Below are 25,383 nucleotides of genomic sequence, written 5' to 3'. Positions count from 1 at the left end.
GATGATATATAAAAATGCTGATGATTTATGTGGATTTATTTTGTATCCTGCAACTTTGCTAAAGTTTTGAAATGTTTCTAGTAGGTTTTTAATTGATTCTTTAGGGTTCTCTATGTATATCATCATATTATCTGCAAAGAGTGATAATTTGGTTTTCCTCATTACCTACTCTAATTCCTTTAATCTCTTTTTCTTCTCTTATTGCCAAAGTTAACATTCCTAATACACTCTTGAACAGTAATGGTCATAGTGGACAACTTTGTTTTACCCCTGATCTCATTGGGAATAGTTCTAATTTGTCCCTATTACATATGATGCTTGCCGATGGTTTCAAATAGAGGCTACTGATCATTTTAAGGAAAAGTGCATTTATTCCTATACTCTCAAGTGTTTTTAATAGGAATGGATGTTATCAAATTGGATTTTATCAAATACTTTTTCTGCATTTATTGAGATAATCATATGGTTTTTGTTACTTTGGCTATTGATATAGTTAACTATGCTAATAATTTTCCTAATATTGAACCATACCTGCATTCCTGGTATAAATGCTACTTGATCATGGTGTATTATCCTGGGAAGGAGTTTTTTTAAATCTCTTTGCTAATATTTTATTGAAGATTTTTGCATCAATATTCATTAGGGAAACTGGTCAATAATTTTCTTTTTCTGTTTTCATCCTACCTGGTTTAGGTATCAGTACCATGACTGTGTCATAAAAGAATTTAGTAGAAGTCCTTCTTTCCCTATTTTTTCAAATAGTTTGTACAGTATTGAAGTTAATTGTTCTTTAAATGTCTGGTAGAATTCACATGTAAATCCATCTGGCCCTGGAGATTTTTTCTTAGGGAGTTGATTAAAGCTTGTTCTATTTCTTTTTCTAAAATGGGACTATTTAAGTAATTTATTTCCTCTTCTGTTAATCTGGGCAATCTATATTTTTGCAGGTATTCCTACATTTCACTTAGGTTATCAAATATATTAACATAAAGTTGGGCAAAATAATTCCTAATTACTGCTCTAATTTCCTCTTCATTGGTGGAAAGTTTTCCCTTTCATTTTTGAGATTAACAATTTGGTTTTCCTCTTTCCTTTTTCTAATCAAATTAAACTAAAAATTTATCTTTTTTTTTTCATAAAACCAACTCTTAGTTTTATTTATTAATTCAATAGTTTTTGTACAATCTTTTATTAATCTCCCTTTTATTTTTAGAATTTCAAGGATTGGGGTTTTTTAATTTGTTCTTTTTCTAGCTTTTTAAGTTGCAAGCCCAATTCATTGATCTTGTCTTTCTCTATTTTAATTTTATTTTAATTTCTCTATTTTATGCAAGTAGGCATCTAGAGATATAAAATTTCCTTTTATTCCCACTTTGGTTACATCCCACAAATTTTAGTATGTTGTCACTCTCTTGGATGAAATTATTGTGTCTATAATTTGCTATTTCACTCATTCATTCTTTAGGATAAGATTATTTAGTTTCCAATGAATTTTTGATCTATTTTCCCTTGGCCTTTTATTGAATGCGATTTTTATTGCATCGTGATTTGAAAAAATGCATTTATTATTTCTGCTTTTCTGCATTTGATTTTGAGGTCTTTATGGTCTAATATATGGTCAATTTTTGTATAGGTTCCATGAATTGCCAAGAAAAAAGTATACTCCTTTCTGTCTCCATTCAATTTTCTCCAAAGACTTATAATACCTAACTTTTCTAATATTCTTTTTATCTCTTTAACTTCTTTCTTATTTATTATGTGGTGTGATTTATCTGGTTCTGAGAGAGCAAGGTTGAGGTCTTCCACTATTATAGTTTTGCTATTTCTTGTTTAGCAAGATATAGTTTCCTTCTTTATCTCTTTTAATTAGATCTATTTTTGCTTTTGCTTGATCTGAGATCAGGATGACTACCCCTTCTTTTTTTTTTTTTTTTAACTTCACCTGAAGCATAACAGATTCTGTTCCATTCTTTTAGCTTTACTCTGTATCACTCTGCTTTAAATGTGTTTCTTGTAAACAATATACTGTTATATTCTGGCTTTTAATCCACTCTGCTATATGCTTCTACTTTATGAGAGAGTTCACCCCATTCACATTCACAGTTAAAACAACTAATTCTGTATTTCCTGCCACTTTATCTACCCCAGATTATGCTTTTCTCTTTCCTTTCCCTCTTTCCTTCCTACCCAAAATTTTGCTTCTGACAACTATTTGCCTCAAGCAGCCTTCCCTCTTATAGTCCTTCCCCCTTTCTTATTCCTTTTCCCTAATATTGTTGTTTTCCCTTCTATTAGCCTCTCTCTTTCCTTTTTCTTTAACCCTCCCATTTCCAGTTTTTCTGTGAAACCAAATATGTCTAATATTCTCTCTTTGAATCAAATCTGATGAAAGTAAGAGTCACACAATGTTCATCCCTTTCCCTTCTTTCTCTCAATTATAATAGGGTTTCTTTGCCTCTTCATGAGATGTAATTTCCCTCATTTTATCTCCATTTTCCTCTTTTTTCCTAGTACAATCCCCTTTCATCGCTAGTTTCTTTTTTGTATTATAACAGTAAAATCAAATTATACCTGTACTCTCTATGTATATCCATATTAGAGATATAGTTCTCAAGAGTTCTTTTTTTTAATCTTTTTATGCTTTTATTGAGTTCTATATTTGGAGGTCAAATTTTTTGTTCAGCTCTGGTCTTTTCATCATAAATAAATGAAATTCACCTGTTTCATTAAATGTTCATCTTCTTTCCTGAAATATAATGCTCATTTTATCAAGGTAGTTTATTTTTGGCTGCATTCCAAGTTCTTTTGCCTTTCAGAATCTGGGTCTAAAACTTTTCTATTCTTGAGATGACAGTGAGAGATAAGGAAACATTATCTTACTGGTGACCCTAAAATCAGTGTATTCTTGAATCAAGTATGGTCTGGGGTATGCCAAGAGCTACACACAAGATGCAAATACACTTCTCATCATATAGTTGTATTTTCACTACACAAAGTGGAATAATATGTAGCTTCAGAGATACTTCAATTCTTCAAGGGCCTGAGACTTCATTAGTGAAGATGCTGCATTCATCAATGCCTATCCATCTAAAAAGTTTCATGAATAGCTATGGATGAAAAAATTCATCCCCTGGTGGTCAATCTTCTGGTGATGGGATTCTTCCCCATCAGGACAGTGATTCCTGAACCACATATATGTTGACATTCCAGTTCCTAGAAAGAAACTCTGTTTCCCCCAATGTTTGTGTGCCATTAATCTAGTTTTTAAGATTTCATGGTCACCTCCATGATACCATAAGGCACTGCAGAACAACTCAATGCTGTGAGTCATTTTAAAATGTATATGCCATTTTGAAATGCATTAAACTTAGGTCATCCCAAAAAATCCCATATTCAAAAGCTACTCTCCCTCTTATAGTTTGCTACAACTTGCCTCGGATCCAGTGTGTTAAGGAACATGTCATGAACTGCATTTCTTTCTTCTGTAGTGGGAGCCATCTTCAACAAGGATGCAGTGCTGGAGGCAATCCTCTTCCCTTTATTCACTAGAAAATAGGAAATTCAAAAACCTCACAATATACCACAATTAAAATAGTAAGCAGTACTCAAAAAGTCTATACTATACTCTTTCAATTACTTGCAACTAATATAATTTTGTCTTTCTAAATAGGAAATTCAAAAAGTTCATAATGCACCACAGTTAAAGTAGCAAGCAATATGCAAGAATTCTATGCTATACTTTCAATCATTTGCAGCTAAAATGATCTTATTTCCCTAAATGTCTACATCCTTACAGCATTATGAAGTATCAAGAGTAAAAGCTGAATCTAAATAAATGCAGGTTCAACAGCATTGACATTTGTGCTATATTCTAGATTCTAGATAGTTTAAGGAAGTATAGAAAATAAAGTTTATTTTTTAAATGAATTTATTATTTCTTTTTTTAAGGAAGCAATTGGAGTTAAGTAACTTATCCAGGGTCACACATCTAGTAAATGTCTGAAGTCACATTTAAACTTAGGTCCTCCTAACTCCAGGCCCAGTGCTCTATCCATTTTGCTACCCTTGATTTATTAATTCTTTATAGTAAAAGAAACAGAATTATCTTCTCCCCACTAAAGTATACTTTCACATGAAGTACAGTAATGCTTCATTTACCTAAAAGCATTACATGGGTAATTTCATGCAAAAAGGGCCTGGATCAATTACCATCTCTTCTAAGTAACCTTCTCAGCTTCTCTTAGCCAAAGCAATCTCCCTTGCCTCTGATCGCCCACAGACCTTAGTATCTCTCATTCATTGTCATATTCTGTTTTGTACTGTTTGTATCCTTGTTTTTTTCCACCTCCCAATCTCCTCTCTCTCTACCCACTTGACTTCAGTATCCTAGAAAGCAGAGTGATGTACTATATTCATATTTTTATTGCCTCAGAAGAGATTCAATAACTTTGATAAATTCATTAGACTACATTAAATAGTCCGGGGGCGGGGGAGGACACTTTGGCTTAGTTTATAAATCAGTAAAAATTTAGTAGCATTTGAATTTGGAATTCTACAAATTAACACTGTTCATTCTGGTTTGGTATATACAATTCAATCCAAATCTCTGGTCCAAGTCAGTGAGACTTTGAGAGACTCAAAGAGATTCAAAGCCTCTTCAGAGACTCTTAAAAAGCAAACCCTGAAAAATTAACAGCATTCCACATGAAGAGAACATTTGATTTGTACAAAGTTTCAGTAAACAATCTTAAAAGCTTCCCAGGATTCTATTTAGTATGTTTTCTTTGGTCATTATATACAAAGTGACATACATTCTCCTTGCTTGAAGAGTTCTTCTTCCTCTGGACCTTCAAGTACTAGTGGATTTATAAAAGCTGGCCTGAAGAGGAGAGAAAAATAAATAAACTTCTGATCCAGTACTATGATTTCAACAATATGCAGATCTGTTCTGCCATGGACATTTTTTCCACTGATTGAGACTTGCAACTTGTCTCTTTCTTGTAGTCTTAGAGAACTGCCAGGAGATGTGACTTTCTTATGACTAGTCAGAGTCAGAGTTTGAATCTAGATTTCCCTCTGCCAAAATGGAAATGGGGACTGACAAAAAGAGGAGCTTGGTCTAACAGGAGTCATTTGGAGGCAATCAAGTATGGACAGGGACAGGCCATTAAGAGGGTTCTCAGGGTCAAAAACATTTTTAGCAGTACTAAAATATTATTTTCCTATTAAGATACTCTTGCCTTTTAAAATTACACATGTAGGTAACAAGATTAAATTGGATACAGAAGTATAGAGGAGTGTGGAGCTGTGTTTTATTAAGCCAGGCAATTGCTTTTAAAGCAATTGCAAAAATATGTAAAACAATGCCGCTCTTCTTACTAATTTTTATATGATGAAGAAGTTGCCTAGAGTCCTGAGAAGTTAAAAGTGATTTGACTGTTTACTACACAGGTCAAGGCCAGGGTCAAACTCCATGTTTCCATGACTGAAACCCTCTCTTTCACTTCTTAATGTGTAATCTTCAGATCTTACTAATTTTCGTTTTGGAAAATAATTTATTTTTCACAAAAATGTGTCATGAATGTTAACATGTAATAGGTTTGTTATCATTGTTGATGACAATAAATATTTTAATTATGTTTTGATTTCTAATATGACAAATACAAATATGTATTTATATATATGTACATACATATATAGATAATATACTTATACATAAACCATTTTTTTGGAGTTTTCAGGGACAGCTAAGTGGCTCATTGGCAAGAGCACCAAGCTAGAAATCAGGAAGGCCTGAGTTCAAATTTGGCATCAGACACTTACTAGCTATGTGATCCTAGGCAAGTCACTTCACTGTGTCTGCCTCAGTTTTCCTCATCTATAAAAAGGATTAGAGAAGAAAATGACAAATCACTTCAGTATCTTTGCCAAGAAACCTCAAATGGGGTCATGAAGAGTCAGACATGACTAAAAAATGCCTGAACAACAACTTTTGGATCTTCAACAATTTTCAAGTCTTGGGAAAGAGTCCTTAGACCAAAAAAGTTTGAGAATAGCTATATTAGACCACACTATCTTTCAAACAAATATGACATGCTTTAAAAGTCTGGTACAGGTAGCATATATATATATATGCTATATATATATATATATATAAATTATCCCACACTATGTACATTAATTGGATAAAATGAAGGTTCTGTTTTAACTTAGGCACATAATATTTGATATTTTTTTGTTCATTTAACAATAATTTATTTTAAGAATTTGACTGATTTTGTTCAAAGCTAATACACAGCTAAAGGATGTCAAGATAAAACTCAAATTTGATTTGTGGTTAACCCTATTGCGGTGAACAAAAATTGGTAATAAATATCTTCATATGTAAATCTGAGACTAGCCAAAATATGTTTAAGGTTAATTTAAGGGAAAAGTAGCAAGAGGAGTATATAAGTAAGGAGAATATGGAATGTAGCTTCTTCTTAAGTAAATAAATTAACTTAGTTAATTTCACTAGAAATAACTAAGCCAATTAATTTAGAAATTCAATTTAGTTCCTGTGGAATAAAAATAATAAAAAAATGCTAGAGACATATTGTAACTTCAATTCTAGATCAATAATTACCCTTTGTTTTCAGAATCACGAGCCACCATTACAAATGTTGCATCCAAGACAGGATGGTAAACTGTATCATGTAACTAAAATAAAAAAGGATAGAGTTCAGATAGAACAGATATTAGTTATAAATAATGCTGCAATTCTAAACATGCCCTATAGCTTTAAGAAATAATCATTGAAAACAACTTTGAACATCTAAATCATTATTATTTAGTTACCTGACTCTGACATGTTGACAGGCAACATGGGATATTGGGGGGTGAGCCCTAGATACAGAAAGACCTAAATTCAAGTTATGCTTCTAGCATATACTGGTTAAGGGACCCTAATAAGCTCTTTAACTTTTCAGTGTATAGGCAACTCTCAGAGATTATAAATTACACACCGGGTGTTAATCTGCATCAGTGGAAAGAATTTCATCACCAGTAATTCTCAATACTAACAAAATCACAAATTCCATCCCCCCACCAAAAAAATCCTCTCACATACAATGTTCCAAATTTTTTCACAAACACATTAATCTTATCAATAAACTCTGATAGAGCATAGGCCATAAGGCCAAATAAATCTTATGAAGCTGAATCTTTTACTGTCTTTATTGAGACATCTATCTATATTGAGAGTATCTAAACGAGCAGGTGATACTAAAAAATGTAAAGATAAAAGAACAGATATTGACATAGACTACCACCAGCTAGGTATTACAAGGGCTAGCATACCAGACTTAAAAGTAAATAAGATCCAGCTTCAAAATTTGCCCCAGATACTTGTTAATTACATGACCCCAGACAACTCACTTAACCTTTCTAGGCTTAAATTTCTTCATCTGTAAAATAAGAGATTTGGACCCAATGGTTTCAGAAGAAATTTATCCAACCCTAAATTTATGTTTCTTTACCAGCTCTTAAGGAAGTTTAACTTGTGCAAATAAATAGATTGAAACACATAACATATTCAGTGCTTTTTACAAAGGCATTTTATAAAAAGTGCTCAACTGACAAAATGTAAGAATCCACATTAATCATCAAATGCTTGAGCACTTTGCCAAGTAGAGAGATACAATGGGTTAGAGATACACCAATTTTAAGAACGTAGTTTTTTTGTTTTTACATATTAAAAAGGAAGATAGTGGGCAATCATGTGTCTGTCATACTGCCTACAAAACAAGCTTTCAGAAGGCTTGTTCAGAGACCCAAGTGAATTTAAGGAAACAGAGCACTTAAGGAAGAAACTGGAAGGAATATGACAAATAATTAAAATGGGGGAAAGAACTATAAAAGTTTTTAAAACAAATTGTCTATTCCATCACTGATAATGGAACATCCATGTACGGGAACAGTTTTAACACCAGCTCTCTCTTAGATCGGGTTCAAGACTGATATATAATGAGATATTTGAAAATCAATGACCATTTACCACAAAATGGATTTTGTCTTAATATGATGAGAATATACCACAGGAATATAGGGGAACTTAGCTCCTTTAGACACAGTCTTTGTCCCCACACACATACTCATCTATGGTCAGCAGGGCAGAGAAAGACAGGATTACTCAAATGGACTTCAGAAATCCATCAAATCTAAGGGATCTAGATTCCATATGACTGATACATTTTATGTCCTTACATTACCAGGAAGGAGGGAACAAGCATTTATTAAGTGCCTAAACACTTTACAAATATCTCATTTCATCAGAGAATCCAGGGCCAACTACGTAGGACAATCAGGGCAGTTTTATTTTCTTTTAAGTAAAGCTTCCTCATATTGTGGGTAGGAAGAAAGAAGAAGGAAAATGCTAATCTTATCATAATTCACATCAGTGAGATTCCAGATCCACTGAAATATTTATGTTAGTTTGCAGAAAATAGATTTTGCAGATTCTCTTAAGTTTTGCAATAAAAACACAAAAGCTATGCCTAGAGGGTATTTCTTACCATCAAATCTCTTCCTCTTTTTCCAATAATTACTCAGAAAAATACCAGTGGTTCCCAATTACTATAATAAAACAACTATTACTCAACTTTGTTTATACTCTGTGAAGGAGGCACTACAATGACTAGTTACTACACAATCCACATTTAACAGATGAATCTAAAGCTAAAAGAAATTAACTAATGTTCCTACAGGTCAATAAGAGTCTGAACTGTGATTCAAACATTTATATCCTGACTTTAATATTCTTTCCACTATACCATACTTGTACTGACATTTAGAATCAAATGAAGTGGGGAGAAGAGACTGGTGGCTATGTCAGGATCAAATGAGGAGGCACATGTAAAGCTCTTTGTCAACTTTAACATTACAGTATATGACTATTTTTATTTATTCTTAATATATTTCAGTTTTGTGTAATTCTTCAAGCAGAACTAGAAAAAAATTACTTAATTAGAAGTTGCCGTCCATGATTTCAAAAGAATAAAAAGACACTAAACAATGTGAGTTCTCACATATGTAAATTGCTGCACCATTAGTATATTTTTTATTGTTTTACTAGTAAGGGTGAGAATAGTTTTTATTCTTACTTATTCCTTCCCATCACCAACTAGCAAACTGTTAGCAAGATAGCAGCTGTAATGAAGGGTATGGTTTATTCCTTCAAGAGGAACTATCTGGCCTCTCATAAAGAGAGAAGAGCAAGTATAGGCTCATAGGTTCACAGATCTGAAGCTGGAAGCAATCTTGGAGGTAATATAGTCCATCCATTCCCCTCTTTTTACAAAATTCAAATAAAATAGGAATTCAGAAACAAAGTTGCTGCTCACCTGACACATGTGCATCTTGACTTCCATAGATGTCTTTCCAACCCAGCTCACATGTCCAGTGAACTTAATATCACATTCTGGACTTATGACCTTCTTACATAAATCTGAAAAAAATACAATGAAAAAATTCACTGAATAGATCTCAGCCCCCCTTTCCCTAATCTGAATTACTAGACAGAATGTTTAGAAAATAAGATGAAGAAGGCAATAAAGCCAGATTAAATTTAGATTTAGTGCTTAATAAATACTCGTTAACAAAATGAACTAAACAGAGGTTACAAAGGTCTCCTATCTGGCTTCTCCTTTGAGGAGATGGAAGTCTGGACAATGTCTCCAGAGACAGTATGTTACACATTCAGTATAGGAACTAGAAAAGGCAAATCTTTGTAGCTATAAGGTTTCTTCTACTCTTTTATCCTTGTAACTCTCTAGAACAGAGAGTTCTTAACCTCATGTTTCAGGGGAGCCTTCAGAAGTTTGATGAAACCCCTTTAAGGACTTCTTTTCATACAGATGTTTTTAAAAGCACAAAATTAAAATACTTGGGATTATGAAACCAAAGGTTAATGAAAATAAAAAATATCCCATTTTCCCCTCCCAATTCATGGATTTTCTTAAACCCATCCTAGCTTAAAGACTCCTGCACTAATAGGCAGAAAACTACAGAGGCATATGTGTACTAAAAGAGTACATTTTACTTCTCCTACTTTGTACTTGGCTTCAATTTAATTTAATTGCCCTCATTTATATGAGAATACTATTTCTTTAAGAGCTCTAAATATTTTATAGGAAATATTATATACCAGTAAAAGGTAGCATTTGACTCAGTATAATAATATACTATATTATGACATAAAAGAGAGTTATCTAAAATGAGAAGGATGGGGTGGGTTTTACAACCTAGATCAAATCTGTAACAACTCATATGTATGTATTGCTTTAAGTTTTACAGAATGCTTTCATCTTAACAACTCTGTGAGGAGGGTAGAGGGAGTATTATTATGGAAGGGGAGATGGAGGTTAAGGGGAAGGATGTGATTTGCTTGAAGTCACCCAGCTAATAATATATATAATATAATAATAATATATATAATATAATATCAGGGCCATGATTTGAATCTGGATTCCAAGTCCAGAATTCTTTCTCTACCCTAAGGAAAAAACATTTTTTAAACAAATAATAATATGAATATTATAAGTTAGCATTTATATCAGGCCTGTTTGCAAAGCTTACAAATACCTCATTTTATCCTCTCAACAACTCTGGAAGATGGGTACTATTATTATTATCCCCATTTTACTGATGAGGAAACTGAGGCAGAGTGAGGTTAAGTGACTAGCTCAGGATTACATATCTGGTAAATGCTGGCAGGATTTAAATGCAAATATTCCTGAATTCAGGTCCAGGATTCTACCCAATGTGCCACCTAGCTACCTGCTATGTACAAGTGAAATGGCTTGCCCTGTTAGGTAGAAGTTTGCCTTCATTCAGTATGTGCAAGAACAAACATCCATCAGACACTATAGCAGAGATTCCTGTGTTGAGCAAGAGATTGGATTTCTGAAGTCTTCAGAACCTAAAATTATGATTTTTTAAAAATGCTCAGATCTCTCATAAAAAGTTTCATTTTTAAAAAATATATATATTACTTGGGAGAGTTTTTATATAACTCGAGCAATTAATTGATGAAGTCCCCTAGAGAAGTTTTGCTTTGCTGGTCTTACTTTGGTTCCAGAACTAGGCCAAGTAACTCTGGAGAGACAGATGGAGGGAGGAAAGACTAACTTCTAGAAAAATGGCACAATCAAATTTGAAGTCAATTCCAAACAGTCATATATGAAGAACTAATCCTAGCTTTAGAAAAGGGTACTAATAGGTTGGGAAGAAATAAACTGAAGCATAATAAAATTTCATATGAAAGCAAATTGTTTTTGTTTAAATTAACCAACACATTGAATATTTTGATATCCAATTGGTTATTGACATTGAATTGAATTCAATTGAATGTCTGATGACATGACTTACCAATTTTGTCAACCAAGGCTGTCACGATAGAGAATGGGGACATCTTGACAGAATCTATTTTGGTGTGAGTATAGCAAATAAGAACTAAAGAGAAATGAAAGAGTTGTTAGTGACAGGGAAGAGTAAAAGTATTTTCCAATACTTAGCTCCCTGACTCACAACACATAAACAGATAACACCCTGTAAAGTTCTGGGCCTTCATCTGACATGGAAGGTGCTGATCTCATCTTAGAATCATAAGATGTTTTGACTAAAAGGCTCCTCAGTCGGTTCAGCTATCTTATTTTAGCAATAAGGAAAGAACATGTCAAAGAAGAGAAGAGATGTGTGCAAAGTCACATAACTGGGTAGTGGCAAAGTCCTTGAATTATAGACTCATGGTTTCTAGTCCAAACTTCTTTCCAACCTATTATATTGCTATAAAGTTTTGAAAATTAAGGGAGTAGAAAATTTCAAGCTGAGACATCAATTGGGGGTGGGGGATGAAACAATTGGGGTTAAATAATTTGCCCATTAAGTATCTGATGACAGATTTGAATTCAGATTCTCCTGACTTCAGGGCTGGTTCTCTATCCACTGTACCACCTAGCTACCCAGATCTTTTATGCTCCTGGTTCTCAGGTACTGAATTATGAAGCAATTTTCTGATCGAAATCTGTCTCTTATTCTCTAGTACACACATTCTCAGGCCCTCTCTAGGCCCTCTCACTCATCCTGGAACAACAATACTTTAACCCACTCATTTGTGCAATCCCCTATTACTACAATTCATAGTTTGAATAGTCTAACTTTCACATTCCTTTAAGCAGGAATAGACTTTCCACTTTCTAAAAGAACAAACAAAAAACTGGGCTTTTTAAGCAACTATTTTCTTTCTGACCATCCACAACTAAAATCAATATATAATACATGTTTTCTATGACAATTGTCTCCACACCTTTCATTTGCCCCCTCCGATCTGGTTTCCACTTTTGTTTGTTGAATATAGCACTTAAGAATTATGACATTCTAGACAAGAAAAAAGAGACCTTTGGAATAGGGGAAATCTTTGCATCAGTGCTGACAAAAGAACATAAGGCTTTTAGAAGAGAAAGGAAGATATGGCAAGAAAGCACAGTGAACTCTTCTATCAACTCAGATTTTTTAAAGACACATACAAAAATTCACACCAGGAGAAAATTGAGGATGAATACAACAGAATGAAAACATTCCCTTTGAATGTCAGAGACATCAAAACACAAAATGAGCTGAAGTTTTTAAGGAAGTTCCCAAAAAATGGGATTTTTTTGAAACTCTATTGCTGAGGTAAAAGAAAAATACTGAAGAAAAATAAGTCAATAAATTCAAGTTCACAATCTCATCATCATCTTTGACTCTTCCCTCTCCCTTAACTTCAACATTCAATTTGCTGCCAAGACTTGTCAATTCTACTTTCATAACATCTTTTTCCTCTGTCCTCTCCTCTCTATTCACAGCCATCAACTTTGCTCAGACTCTTATCATCTCTCACCCAGATTATCCCAATAATTTCTTATTGGATTTCCTTATTTTCAGTCCTCCTCATCTCCAATCTACCTTCCACATAGTTGCCAAAAGTATCTCCCCAAAGCATAAGTCAACCATTTCACTTCTCTGGTCAAATATGTTCAATGATTCCCTGTCACTTGTAGGATAAAACACAAGCTACTTAGACTGTCATACTTTCTACGATGTCTCTAAACTTTGATTCATGATTTTATGAAAAATTATCTCAAAATCTGCATCTTTTCCCAACTTTTCTTTAGCATTTCATATGAATGATGCAAATACTTTAATTTTATAGTTCTGTCATATTTTAGCTCCTCTACTACCCCTTTGCTATGTAAGCATTTCATTCTTAGTGCATTCAATAAACGTTTATCAAACATCCACTTTATGCAAAATATTAAATAGAGTTGGTCAGTTCCCATCCAAGTCTTCAATATGCAGATAATCATAACTGTGGATGAGCCACTTGGTAGATTGTGTTAATATTCTATTTCATCTTTAACTGGTTGATTTACCCAATTGCTAATATCTTCCTAAGAAGTTTTTACCAATATCTAGTGGTACTACAGTGTAAATGTATTTCAACGAGCTTTGGCAACAAAAGGATAGACATAAGCCCAAAGTATTACTTTGTAAGGCTCAAATGTGCTGTTTTTGCACACTCAGAGCCCTTATCAAAGACAAACAGATATCAGTTCAAGAAATTCTTGGTTTAAAAATAGAAGCATCAATAAAGGCAAAGTCTACTAATTTGCAGAAAGCTGATAAGCCTTGTTAGTCCAGCATGTTTATCTTACAGACATTTTTCCAAGCACAACACATGGTATTTTTAAAACAAAAATTATTGATTTCAAAGAATTCAATTAACTTAAATAAAACTGTCAAGATACTAAATTCTAGCCCAGGACCCAGGGGTCCTCAAACTTTTTAAATAGGGGGCCAATTCACTATCCCTCAGACTGTTGGAGGGCTGGACTATAGTAAAAACAAAAACTTTGTTGTGTGGGTCTTTAAATAAAGAAACTTCATAGCCCTGGGTGAGGAGGATAAACATCCTCAGCTGCCACATCTGGCCTCCGGCCATAGTTTGAGGACCCCTGTGACCTATGTATCAACTGTAATGCCTATGAAGAAAAACTAAACAGAAAATAGCTTGTTAGATTTAAGGAAAGGAAACCTGGAGTTATGCCAAAAATGGCTTTCAAATTCTCAAAAGGATATCCCCCCAAATCTTAATGAAGTTTTAAGCCTTAATAGCTTAAAATAACAATTTATTTTTATTATTGTTATTACTATTACCAATAATAGCAGTTTTTAGAACATCCTGTATATTAGGACAAGTCCCTAAGTTTCTTAAAGCTAAGGATTATATCTTTTTTATTCTGTTCCTCTCTCAAGATTTAGAACAATGCCTGTATACAGATTTCATAAATATTTGAAGAATTAAAGGGTCTTCAGTGGAAGTCTAAAGTAGGGAGTAAGGTTTAAGAACAAACTTTTTAATACATAGGGCTGTAAAGTCATTGATAGTATCTTTGTCTCAAGTCTCTCCCTATTCTGTAGAGTCATCCACACAAAGTGAATCATATGAAGGAAGGGGAAAAGATTAAATAACTTCTGATGAATCCTTGCAACCACAGGGTTCCCTGATACTATGTAAACAGCAATAATTACAACTATACACAAAAATGTTGGCATGCTTTAGTACCTCCTAAGCTGTCAAGATCCTCAAGAATCCTGCCAAATCTGTGAAACAAAGAAAAGTGGGATTTAACAAGTAGAAACCACAGTGCATTCATTTTCTTTTAAAATTCAAACCACAGATAAAAACTAACCCTGTTACCTTACACTATTGAATACTGTCAAATATTTCTCCCGTAACAAAGGTTGAGTTCCTAGAGGCAAAATGACTTCAAGATAACTGTCCTTCATCCTCTTTGGAGGCAGGTCTTTCTGGTTCTTAGGCAAAAGACTATGAAGTAACTTTCTCTCCTCCATTGTTTTCACATGGTCACTGAAAAGAAAGGAAGCAAGATACATACATATATATAACATACAATCAAGACTATTGTCAACATCCCCAGCAAACCAGGTTCCCCATTCTCTTATCTGTACTAAGCTCCCCTGTTTCTTGAGTCCCCTCCTTTCCCAGTCTTCCCTCTGCCACCCCACCTTATGAGGAAAAAAAAAATAGAGCCTCTTTTTTTAGGACTACTGGTTAAAAGTAAAGTAAAAATATAAAGTTAATACTTAAAGTACTCTAAAATATCTTAAAAGCATTTTTTAAAAGGGGGGAAGGAATAAGAGAAAGATTTTCTTACAAACAGGATAACTAGACAGACACTAGAGCCATGAATAATTTCTGACATGTATACAACACTTTAAAGTTTACAAAGTGTTTTACTAATGTGTAGTTCAGAAATGGTGAGGGGTCACCATTTAATAAAAAAAAAAAAAAAAGTTGGAGAGATCTCTAGAAGCAAAGCAAACTTTATTATACATTTTCGGAGAAGGGCATCCCACCCATCAAGCACACAATGGAAGGGAGGAAGCACCTTCTGGGGTAGGGTTAACACTTTTAATTCTTAACACAAATACCCCCTCCCACCACTGACCCTCATCCTCATTGGCTGAGGATCTTACATTCTAAACACAAGAACTACTCAATGAATTGAACTTGACCAATAAGTACATAGTTGCCCATATTTAACTGAAATAGGGAGAAAATGATGTCATGGGAGGATAGCAGAAAGGGGACTTAAGTATGCCCTTGACTCAATCTTCAAAGTCCTTCAGGCCTACTCAAACTCTGTAGTAGATGAAGCCTTACTCGATTTTCACGCCTATCTTGAAAGATCTCACCTCATCTCCTTCACAAACAATTTCTCATTTCTCATCCAAAAAGAAAGGAAAAGAATTATTATTTTTATTTTATAGGTGACAGCACTGAGACTCAGAAAGTAAATGACTTGCGTCATGTTCATGTATCCTACTATATCATAACAATAAGAATAATAGCATTTAGCATTTATTCAGAAATGTATAGTTTGGAAAGGGCTTTACATGTTAATTCATTTGGTCCTCACAATCACCCTGTAAGACAGATGATATTCGTTCCATTTTATAGATGAGGAAATCCAGAGTATTTTCTCAGGTTAGCTTCAAAATCAGGAAGGGCAACTATAATGACACTCATTTTACAGGTAAGAAAACAGATTAGTGGGAGAGCAAGGGTCACAGAAGGGTTAAGTAGCAACGAATAAATGTGTGTAAGTAAGGAATCAGTTTCCTAGTAAGAACACAGCATTTATAAAGCATTTTAAGATTTACACAAAATCATAAAATTGGAGTTGGAAAGAACCTCGGAGGTCATCTGGCTTAACCCCTTTATCTGACAAGTGATCATACTGCAGGCACAATCAATTTGTCCATGATCAAAGAGGGCAAGTCCTTCACATGGTCTTACATTGTGAGGAAGGTAGTAGCAATGGTGTATACTTATGTTATATTTAATTTATACTTTAACATATTTAACATGTATTGGTTAACCTGCTATCTGGAGGAGGGGGTGGGAGGAAGGAGGGGAAAAATTGGAACAAAAGGTTTGGCAATTGTCAATGCTGTAAAATTACCCATGCATATAACTTGTAAATAAAAAGCTATAATAAAAAAAAATAGACAGTGAGAGAACAAAAAAAAAAAAATGCCAATGCAATATCAAATACAAGGGAAGTCTTGATATGGAAAATTTCATAATTTTATCTGGGGAACTGAAAAGGGAAGTCACTTTCTAATTTGTGTCAGAGACAGGACTTAAATCTGATTCCACTGTCAGCCTTCTAGCCACTAGGCCATGTTAATTCTCTAATAATAATACTATAGGTATTATTGTTTTCCTTTTACACAGATGTTAAATGATACCAATGATGTTGGTCTCTCTGCCTCAAGTCTCTCCTTGCTCCAGACCATTCTCTATTCATCTACTAAAAGGTTTCCCCAATCCTTCTTAATATCAGGATCTGCCCTCTGTTAATTAGTTCCTATTTATCTTGAATATTATCTTGCTTTGTAAATATTTGTTTGCATGTTGACTTGTAAGCCCCTTAAGGACAGGAACAGTCTTTTGCTTTTCTTTATATCTCCTGCATTCACAGTACCTAGAACATGTTGCTGTTCAGTCATATCTGACTCCTCATGATCCCATGGACCACAGCACACCAATGCTATCCTTGAAGTTTTCTTGGCAAAAATCCTAGAGTGGTTTATTGTTAAGGACCATGTCTGTGTGAAACCCAGAAAGCCTGTAAAGGATTAAAGGGGACTATAGCCTTAAGGGGCAGGTTGGTTCTCCAAGAGCCTCCACAGCTATGAATCATAACACACTTGAAGGAATTGCAAAACAGCTTTTACTGAAAGAAGTCAGAGAATGCAACTGCCTCTCAGTCTTCTTGTATCATTATCATTCACTCACATGAAGAGATCTATTTTGCTGGACAGAATTAAATCCCCAGCAGCCGCTAGCAGGTTGCTCCCATAACAGTTTATCATTTCCTTTTCCAGTAGACTATGGCAAATAGAGTAAATAAGTGATTTGTCCAGGGTCACCCAGCTGTTAAGTGTCTTGAGGCCACATTTGAAATCAGGTCTTTCTTCCTGATTCCAGGTCTAAGGCTCTATTCACTGAGCTACTCAAAAGCCTGCACATAGTAGATGCTTAATAAATGTTTAATTGATTCCACCCCAATCAATAAATTCCAGTGACTCACTATCTCATCTAAGATCAAATATAAAATATTGTATTGTAGTTTTAAGGCCCTTTACAACATTGTGGCTTCCTACATTTCCCATCATTTTACACTTTACTCCTATTATAATCCAGTGACATGGCCTTCTTACTGTTCTTCAAACACAACACTGGACTTCCTTTTTCCCCTCCACCTCCAAGTTTCTCTGGCTACCTTCAAGAATCAGTTCAAAATCTCTGTTCTGCAGAAAGTCCTTCCCTTCCTAAGACATTCCCTCAAAGATTTCATTTCATTTAACATAATATATAATTTACACATATGTGGTTATTTGCATGCTGTCTTCCCTATTAGAATGTGAATTCCCTGTGCTATGTTTTGCCTTTCCTTGTATCTTCAGTGCTCAGCACTGTGCCTGGCATATTGTAAATACTTAATGAATGCTTGATGACTGACAAATACAATAAGAATATATCAGATTTTTCTTGTGCAGCATGATAATTGTGGAAATGTGTAGAGAAGAATTGCACATGTTTAATATATATTGGATTACTTGACATCTAGGAAAGGGGATGGAGGGGAAGGGAAGGAGAAAAAAATTTGAAACACAAGGTTTTGCAAGGGTGAATGTTGAAAACTATCTATGTCATGTACTTTGAAAATAAAAAGTTTTATATTAAAAAATAAAAAGAAAAAAGAATATATCAGAGATGGGATTCCAATGGAAATTTTTCCTGACTCTAAGCACACTATACTTTTCACAACACTACATGCTATCTCTCCTGATCCCATTATCTCTTTCTAGTACAACAAAAAGTTCACAAATGCCCTCTTTCTCATCTTCTCTACTCCTCCCCCTTTATCTCTTCCCTCCCCCTCCTCCCCTCACCTCCTTTTCTTCATACGAGGGTCATTGATACTATCAACCAAGCAATGCATCAATAATCATCAACATACCTCCAGTGTGTGGATATTCCTACTATCTCCCGAAGTCTATCCCGAACTGAAAAAAAAAAAAAAAAAGATCAGTTGGTAAAACTTATAAAAGTAAATTAGGAGAATATGAAAGAATTAAGCCATTAAACTCAAGCTCTATGAAAAAAGATTCATGCACTTAGAAGATATTAAAGATAGAAATCCAAATTAATAAGAATTAAGATTAACTTTAAGGCTATCATTAAGTCAAATAATAGCTCTAGAATCCTTAGACTCTTCAAGAACTGAAATACCCAAAAGAATATTTGTTAATCATTAGACCTTATATAAATAAATAAAATAGAGCAGAACAGGGAAGGGAAATAAGCATTTATGCAGCACCTACGATATACTAAGCATTTTACAAATATTATCTCATCTGATCTTCACAACCTCCCTACAAGTCAGGTGTTATTATGATCCACATTTTATAGATAAGAAAACTTAGGCAAAAAAAAGTTAAAGTTACTTGTTCAAGGTCCTATAGTATGAGGCTAAATCTGACTCCCTGACTCCAGGCCCAGTGCTCCATCTATTGTATAATCTAGCTGCTTTTATTAACAGTACAATTATAATAGTTTGATTTAAATTATTCATCTAGTATATCTGGGAACCTTTTCAATGGGACTACTGTGAATAGCACTAAAAGACCTACAGCAAAGGCAAAATTGTAAACAAAACTTTATTTTTCCAACTTTAAAGTTCACCTCCAGGGTCCTTCTGTGACATAAAGGATTCTTGAAGGCTGTCATACCTTTTCTAAGAGGTTCTACCAATCTAGAAAGGCTTCAAATGCATCCCCAATAGCAGTTCAATTCTGTTTTTTTTTTTCCTTTGTTTTTTTTTTTTTTAATCTAAGTTCCAGTCTAACAAAATTCAGAAAGGTCTCATTACCAGGATCTCTAAAGGTTAATGGATTCTTCAGTTTTCTGTTCATGAAGGCTGTCCCTGAAGCTACTAAAGGGCTATAACCTATGTTGGTGAAGGTAATATCCATCCCAGGGAAATCATGGATCCTTTAAGTATTAGATCAAAAGTTTTAGAGAATATTACTGGATCCATAAAAATATCCAAATCTGCATAATTACAAGCTGATTTATAACAAGGCTCTAATGTACTTCCCCTCAGTTGTTGACCAAATTTAAGCAAGAAAAACAGAATTCAAGCAAGGCAAGGTAATTTTTTAAAAACAAATCTTATTTCAGTATCTCCCCCCACCTCTACCATAAAAAAGTAAGGGAATATTAATGCTAAAAACTGAAAATTGAAAAAAAATTCATACAGATTACCACATACCATCAGTCATAGGAATAGGCGAGCCTGTTATAAGAATGGAGAGAAAGTAGATAATCAGATAATCAATACCAGTAGAAGCAGAAAACAATAAACTGCATAATTTCAAATAATAGATTGATTTGCCATATATCTTTTAAATAAGATTTCACACTTTATATATCAGTACTGTGAACCAGAATGAAAGCAAAATCCTTGTTCCGTCAGTTTAATTTGGTTAGATAGTTGTGTCTGGATTAACATCAATTTTCATTTTTATGCAAAATATAGGCGATTATTTTAGCCAATGACTGACTTCATGGACATTTCATGGGGTACTACCAATTAATGTAAAAGAAATTTCAAACAATAATATCTAAAAATTAGTCTAGTTAATCCTAATGACTAAGAGAAAACTGTGAAGAGACAATAGCCCAGAAAACTAGGCTACAAATAACAATTACAATGTGAGCATGAAATAATAATAATGAGATAATAATAAGCATTCATATTGCATTTCATAGTTTACAAAGCATCATGCCAATGGATAGATTATTAAAGTGAGTCACAGGGAAATAAAGTGAGCTGCTTCAGACCATAGGTGATATAGCCAGAACTTGAACCAAAGTCCAAAGCTATTTCTACATTGTGCCATACGTGGCCCATTTTGATCTATTTTACCACAAACCCACAAGTTAGGAAGCAAACAGCCAACAAATGTTTGTTACTAATTACTCAGTGAACAAAGTTGGTTTAAAAAACACTGAGTTCTGTGTATACACAGTATATACATACATTTGTAGTTTTTCGACTGTCTCAGTCATGTCCGACTCTTCATGAACCCATTTGGGGTTTTCTTGGGAAAGATACTGGAGTAGTTTGCCATTTCCTTCTCCAGTGTATTTTACAGATGAGGGAATTGAGATAAGAAGGATTAATTGGCTTGTCCAGGGTCACACAACTAGTAAGTGTCTAAGGTCAGACTTAAACTCAGGAAGAGTCCTCTGGACTCCAAGCTTGGCACTTTATCCATTGTGTCACCTAACTGCTCATATACATACACACAGATGTACATGTAATGCATATAAACACACACAGATAATATACTATAATCTCAATATATGAGGTATCCCAAAAAGTCTTAGTGCAGTTTTCAGTTTTGTTTTGTTTTGTTCTTTTTTTAATAGCTTAAATGGCTTTAGAATAGCTTTCTTTTCAACAGCTAAAATTGCACTAAGACATTTGGAGGACCTTTTACGTATTTACATCTTAAAATCTGCCAATTTAGTCCATTTCAGAGATCATACTTTAAACTATAATGACCAAACCTGTGCAGTTAAAGTTAATCCATAGTTTGAGGATGCTTTGAAATTATTAATTTAAGCTTGACCAATTTCATATTACTTCTACTACTGCTTAGCATTCTACTAGTGCCATTTAGTTGCAATAGTTCAAGGATCAGTCTCTTTGCCACAAGTCTGTATCTTTTCTCTATGGCTTCTCCTTCATTTCCCACATATATCTAACAGGAAAACATGGAAGGTGGATATCACTTAAATAAAGTGCTCCAAGGAGCCCAGAAGGAACCTCACACCCCAAATGCAGCTTTCCCCCAGGGTATCTACATCTCTATTCAGGTCAAGCCACTAGCACTATGCCTGGCACATAGTAGGCACTTAGTAAATTCTCATTGACTGAAAAAAAAATCTGTCTTTAACATGCTCCTACAAATGTTTGATCAGCCAAGTGACATATAGCAGAATTCTAACTCACATAATTGAGGCATATCAGAGTAGAAGTGACAATATAGATACATCATCAACAAAAGTTCATCCAGTACCACTTACCTTCTTTTGTAGGGAAGGTTCCATTGGTTCTGTTATTAAATGTCTCTTGGCCAGGTATTTTGCCAAGATTCGCCCGTCCCTTATTTAACGCACAAAATCTGAAAGTGAAAATAAAATCAATTTAGAATTAAGCTTAAAATGCTGGAAAGCCCCTTTCCCCCCCACTACTGAACAAGAATCTTTTCTTTCTATCCAGATACAGGTTAGTATCATGCTAATCAGATACCAGCTTTGTTTTGTTCTGTGGTTGTATCACCTCCCTAGCTAGAACATCAAGTCCCAGAGTCTGAATGTCACAGACCCTTTTGGCAATTTGGTGAAACTGGTAGATCCTTTATCAAAATGATGTTTGTAAATGTATAAAATAAAATGTGTAGGATTACAAGTTGTTGTTCAGTCATGTCTGACTCTTTGAAACTCCATTTGGCATTTTCTTCCAAATACTGGGGTAGTTTGCCATTTCCTTCTCCAGCATGTTTCACAGATGAGGAAACTGAGGCTGGGTTACATCACGACACTTTACTACAGCCTTGGTTCTGAACACACAACACTTTGTCCTGCACATGCTCTCATGCCATACAATGCCAACAAATACTGCCAGAAACACCTCTGCTCAAGCAAAAAAGGGATTGAAAGTGGGAAAAGTTTAAGAAGTCCTGATTTATACAACATTATATGGTCTTAGTAGGTAGGCTAATTTTTCTTTATTATTGTAACATATCAGATTCTTAGTGTTTAAACTAATGCCTGGAAAGGCACATCTGAAAATTGTAGTAAATAGCAGTTGTTTCTGTTTTGTCCAAAAACCCTGAAGGTCTTCCCCTCTCAGACTGTTTTTTTTTTTTAAAAACTAGGTAAAAGAGCCATTTTTTGCCTCATTTCTTCCCTACCCTTAATCACTGAATGGTGAATGACTCAGGGAAATTAAGACTTGGGAAAGACCTTACCTTTAAAAGGCCAAAGTCTCCCACAGCATCTGGGGCCATCTCCAGTCCCTCTCAGTATTATCTAGCCACTGTACTCAGATGTTCTCAGAAGAGAAAGTGAGACTGATGATTCTACACAGCTCTCCCTCACGTAAATCTAATTTAAGATGCAAGTCATAATATCACCTTCCTTAAGTCATGGTCCTCTTTGAGAAGGAAGGACAAACAACAACAATAAGTCAAAGATCATTGATTATGAGGTCTGGAAAGTAAGAATGCAGAGTCCCAGTGAGGGTACTTGAGTGACTTGCTGAGGGTCATACATAGATAATACAGAATAGCTTGGATTTGGAGTCAGGTTCTCTGAGGGTTACATTACACTGCCTCTTTCAGGCCAAAAGAATTAAGAAAAGCAATCATTTACTGAATGGTGTCACGCTTGCCCCAACCCCCAAAAAGAAAAAGTCAATACAGCTTCAGAAAGATTCCTAGCACTCTTAACAAATAATTAACTTTTAGTCTAAGTAAACTGGGCTTACTGTTACTTATTATTGTAAAGACCTGTGATTTTTATCAACAGGAGTACCATATCATTACCAACATAAATCATACAACTCTACTATGTCTTAACAGATGGGCTGCAGAAATTGATATGGCCAAAGAAATTTACCACCTGGTGGCCAGCATTCTGGTGATTCTCTTAATTTTCCTGGCTTGATCTACAGCTAAGAGAGGCAGAATGTCACAGCCTTTCCAGGTTGGTTTGAGATCCTTAAAGCTCAGGAAGTATAAAACTACCTAGATGACCTTGAGAGGGGGAAAAACATCATGGAACCTTCACTTTCCTCATGTGCAAAATACTGGAGTTGTTCTTCTACCTCTAAATCCTATGAAAATCCAGCATCCTTTCTGACAATATGAATCATCAGAGTAGCATGTTATGGGAGGAACTATCTATTAATAGCAGTTAAGAAAGAATATTATGTTACTTTCCACAATATATTATTATCATAGCATATGGGGGAAAAGAGTGGATTCTATTTCAAAGATCTGGGTGTCTCTGACACTAATTAGTTTTATGAACTTAAGCAAATCACTTGGCCCTTAATTTCCTCTTCTGTAAAACAAAGGAATTAGACTAGACAACTTCCAAAGACATTTCTTATTCCTAAAAATCTGCTGTACTGTCTTTAGTAAAAACAAATCAAATACTATAGTAGACATTGAAATAGGCATCTTGGTACAACATAAAAAATGATGAATTTGGAGTATGGTTATGGGTTCTAATCCCAAATTGAGATTACTTAATAGCTCTCTAAACATGGACAACTCATTTAAATTTATCTGAGTTATTTCCTGATTTTGTAAAATAGGGATGAAAATAACACCAGAGCTGTTGCAAAGAAAAATGCTTTGTAAACCTTAAAGTACTATATACATGTGTGTTATATTTCTGCAATAAAATAACTTTTGCCTGAAATATTTAGAAAATGGTAGAAATACATGTCAAAATCTCATGTGATCAAACTCTAGAGCTAAAAAAGTCCTATGAGGCCAGCTAATCCAACCTCTTTGGTTTTACAGATGAGGGAACTAAGGCCCAGGAAGTTTAAGTAATCTGTCTAAAACAGGGATTAAGTGTTAGAGTTGATTCCAGGTTAATGTATTCCAGAACTAGGAATCTTTCCATTGCAGCACACTGGCTCACAAATTTAGCCTCCTGAAAATCTAAAAGAAATTGGTATAGAGTCAATGAAGGGTAATTCAAACTATGTGATACCTTTAAAAGATTTGCATGAACTAAATATCTTATTTAAATTGAGTACTCTGTTCACAGATGAAAGACTCTATCAGCCCAAATTAACTTTTTATTACAACATAGTAACCTACAGAATGTCAGTCAACAGGCATTTATTAAGTACTTACTGAGTGCCAGACATTGTGTCTAATAAAACTGAGGATACAAAAGCAAAAAAACAAAACAGTCCTTGCTCTAGTCTAGAGAAATTTAATTCTAAGGATGAGAAAACAAAAGTAACTAATTACATACAAGATATACACACACACAAAGCAGTAATCTGAAAGAGGAAGGTGACAGGGAGACAGGAAAGGAGACAGGGAAAAGTCCCTTGCAAAAGGTAGAATTTAAGTTGTCTTGAAAAAAAGAAGACAAATGAGATGATAGAAAAATAAGAGGACAGAGTTCCAGGATAATCCTGATCTGGAGAGACATGGCAGAGGATGTCTCCAGGTCAGTGTAAACAGATCACATTTTTCTATGTGGGTATTTGAAAGTATGAAAGGTAACAATATTTAAGAAGACTAGAAAGGTAGGAAGCTTTTCCAGTCTCCTCACAGATTCACAGAGCTGAAAAGAATCCTATATCTCATCTTAGTCCAATGCTTTCATTCATAGATGAGTAAAATGAGGCCCAGAAAAGGAAAGTGAACTGTCCAAATCAGAAGTATTGAGCTAAACAGAGAGTACAGAGATAGTGAGTGATTGGTAAAACACTCTATAAGAACCCTGGTCTTTAGTCTTTTCATAGAGTTGTAACTCAGGAGGCAAAACCCTCTTTCAAATAATTCGATCACATACACTTGCACCCAAGTACATACAACAAAGCCACAGCTGTCAAATATTAGTCATCAAAGAGTCATTTCTCCATAAAAAGTTTTCTAATTATG

General features: G+C 34.4%; 1 protein-coding gene across 1 annotated transcript in view; it reads right to left on the bottom strand.

Moving 5' to 3' along the window:
- The window catches only part of ACOT9 (acyl-CoA thioesterase 9), a 32,368-nt gene that overhangs the window by 5,655 nt on the left and 1,330 nt on the right, over window positions 1-25,383 (bottom strand). The window contains exons 2-11 of the mRNA XM_051985108.1: window positions 21,770-21,867; window positions 19,947-19,970; window positions 18,633-18,678; window positions 14,777-14,947; window positions 14,642-14,679; window positions 11,407-11,490; window positions 9,381-9,484; window positions 6,626-6,699; window positions 4,812-4,879; window positions 3,434-3,545 (exon numbers count right to left, since the gene is read on the bottom strand). Coding sequence (XP_051841068.1) covers window positions 3,434-3,545; window positions 4,812-4,879; window positions 6,626-6,699; window positions 9,381-9,484; window positions 11,407-11,490; window positions 14,642-14,679; window positions 14,777-14,947; window positions 18,633-18,678; window positions 19,947-19,970; window positions 21,770-21,867 — 819 coding nt within the window. The remainder of the gene's footprint in view (window positions 1-3,433; window positions 3,546-4,811; window positions 4,880-6,625; window positions 6,700-9,380; window positions 9,485-11,406; window positions 11,491-14,641; window positions 14,680-14,776; window positions 14,948-18,632; window positions 18,679-19,946; window positions 19,971-21,769; window positions 21,868-25,383) is intronic.

Source organism: Antechinus flavipes, chromosome 3 (genome assembly GCF_016432865.1).
Source record: "Antechinus flavipes isolate AdamAnt ecotype Samford, QLD, Australia chromosome 3, AdamAnt_v2, whole genome shotgun sequence".
Lineage (NCBI taxonomy): Eukaryota > Metazoa > Chordata > Mammalia > Dasyuromorphia > Dasyuridae > Antechinus > Antechinus flavipes.
This window is presented reverse-complemented; position numbering and strand designations above follow the sequence as displayed.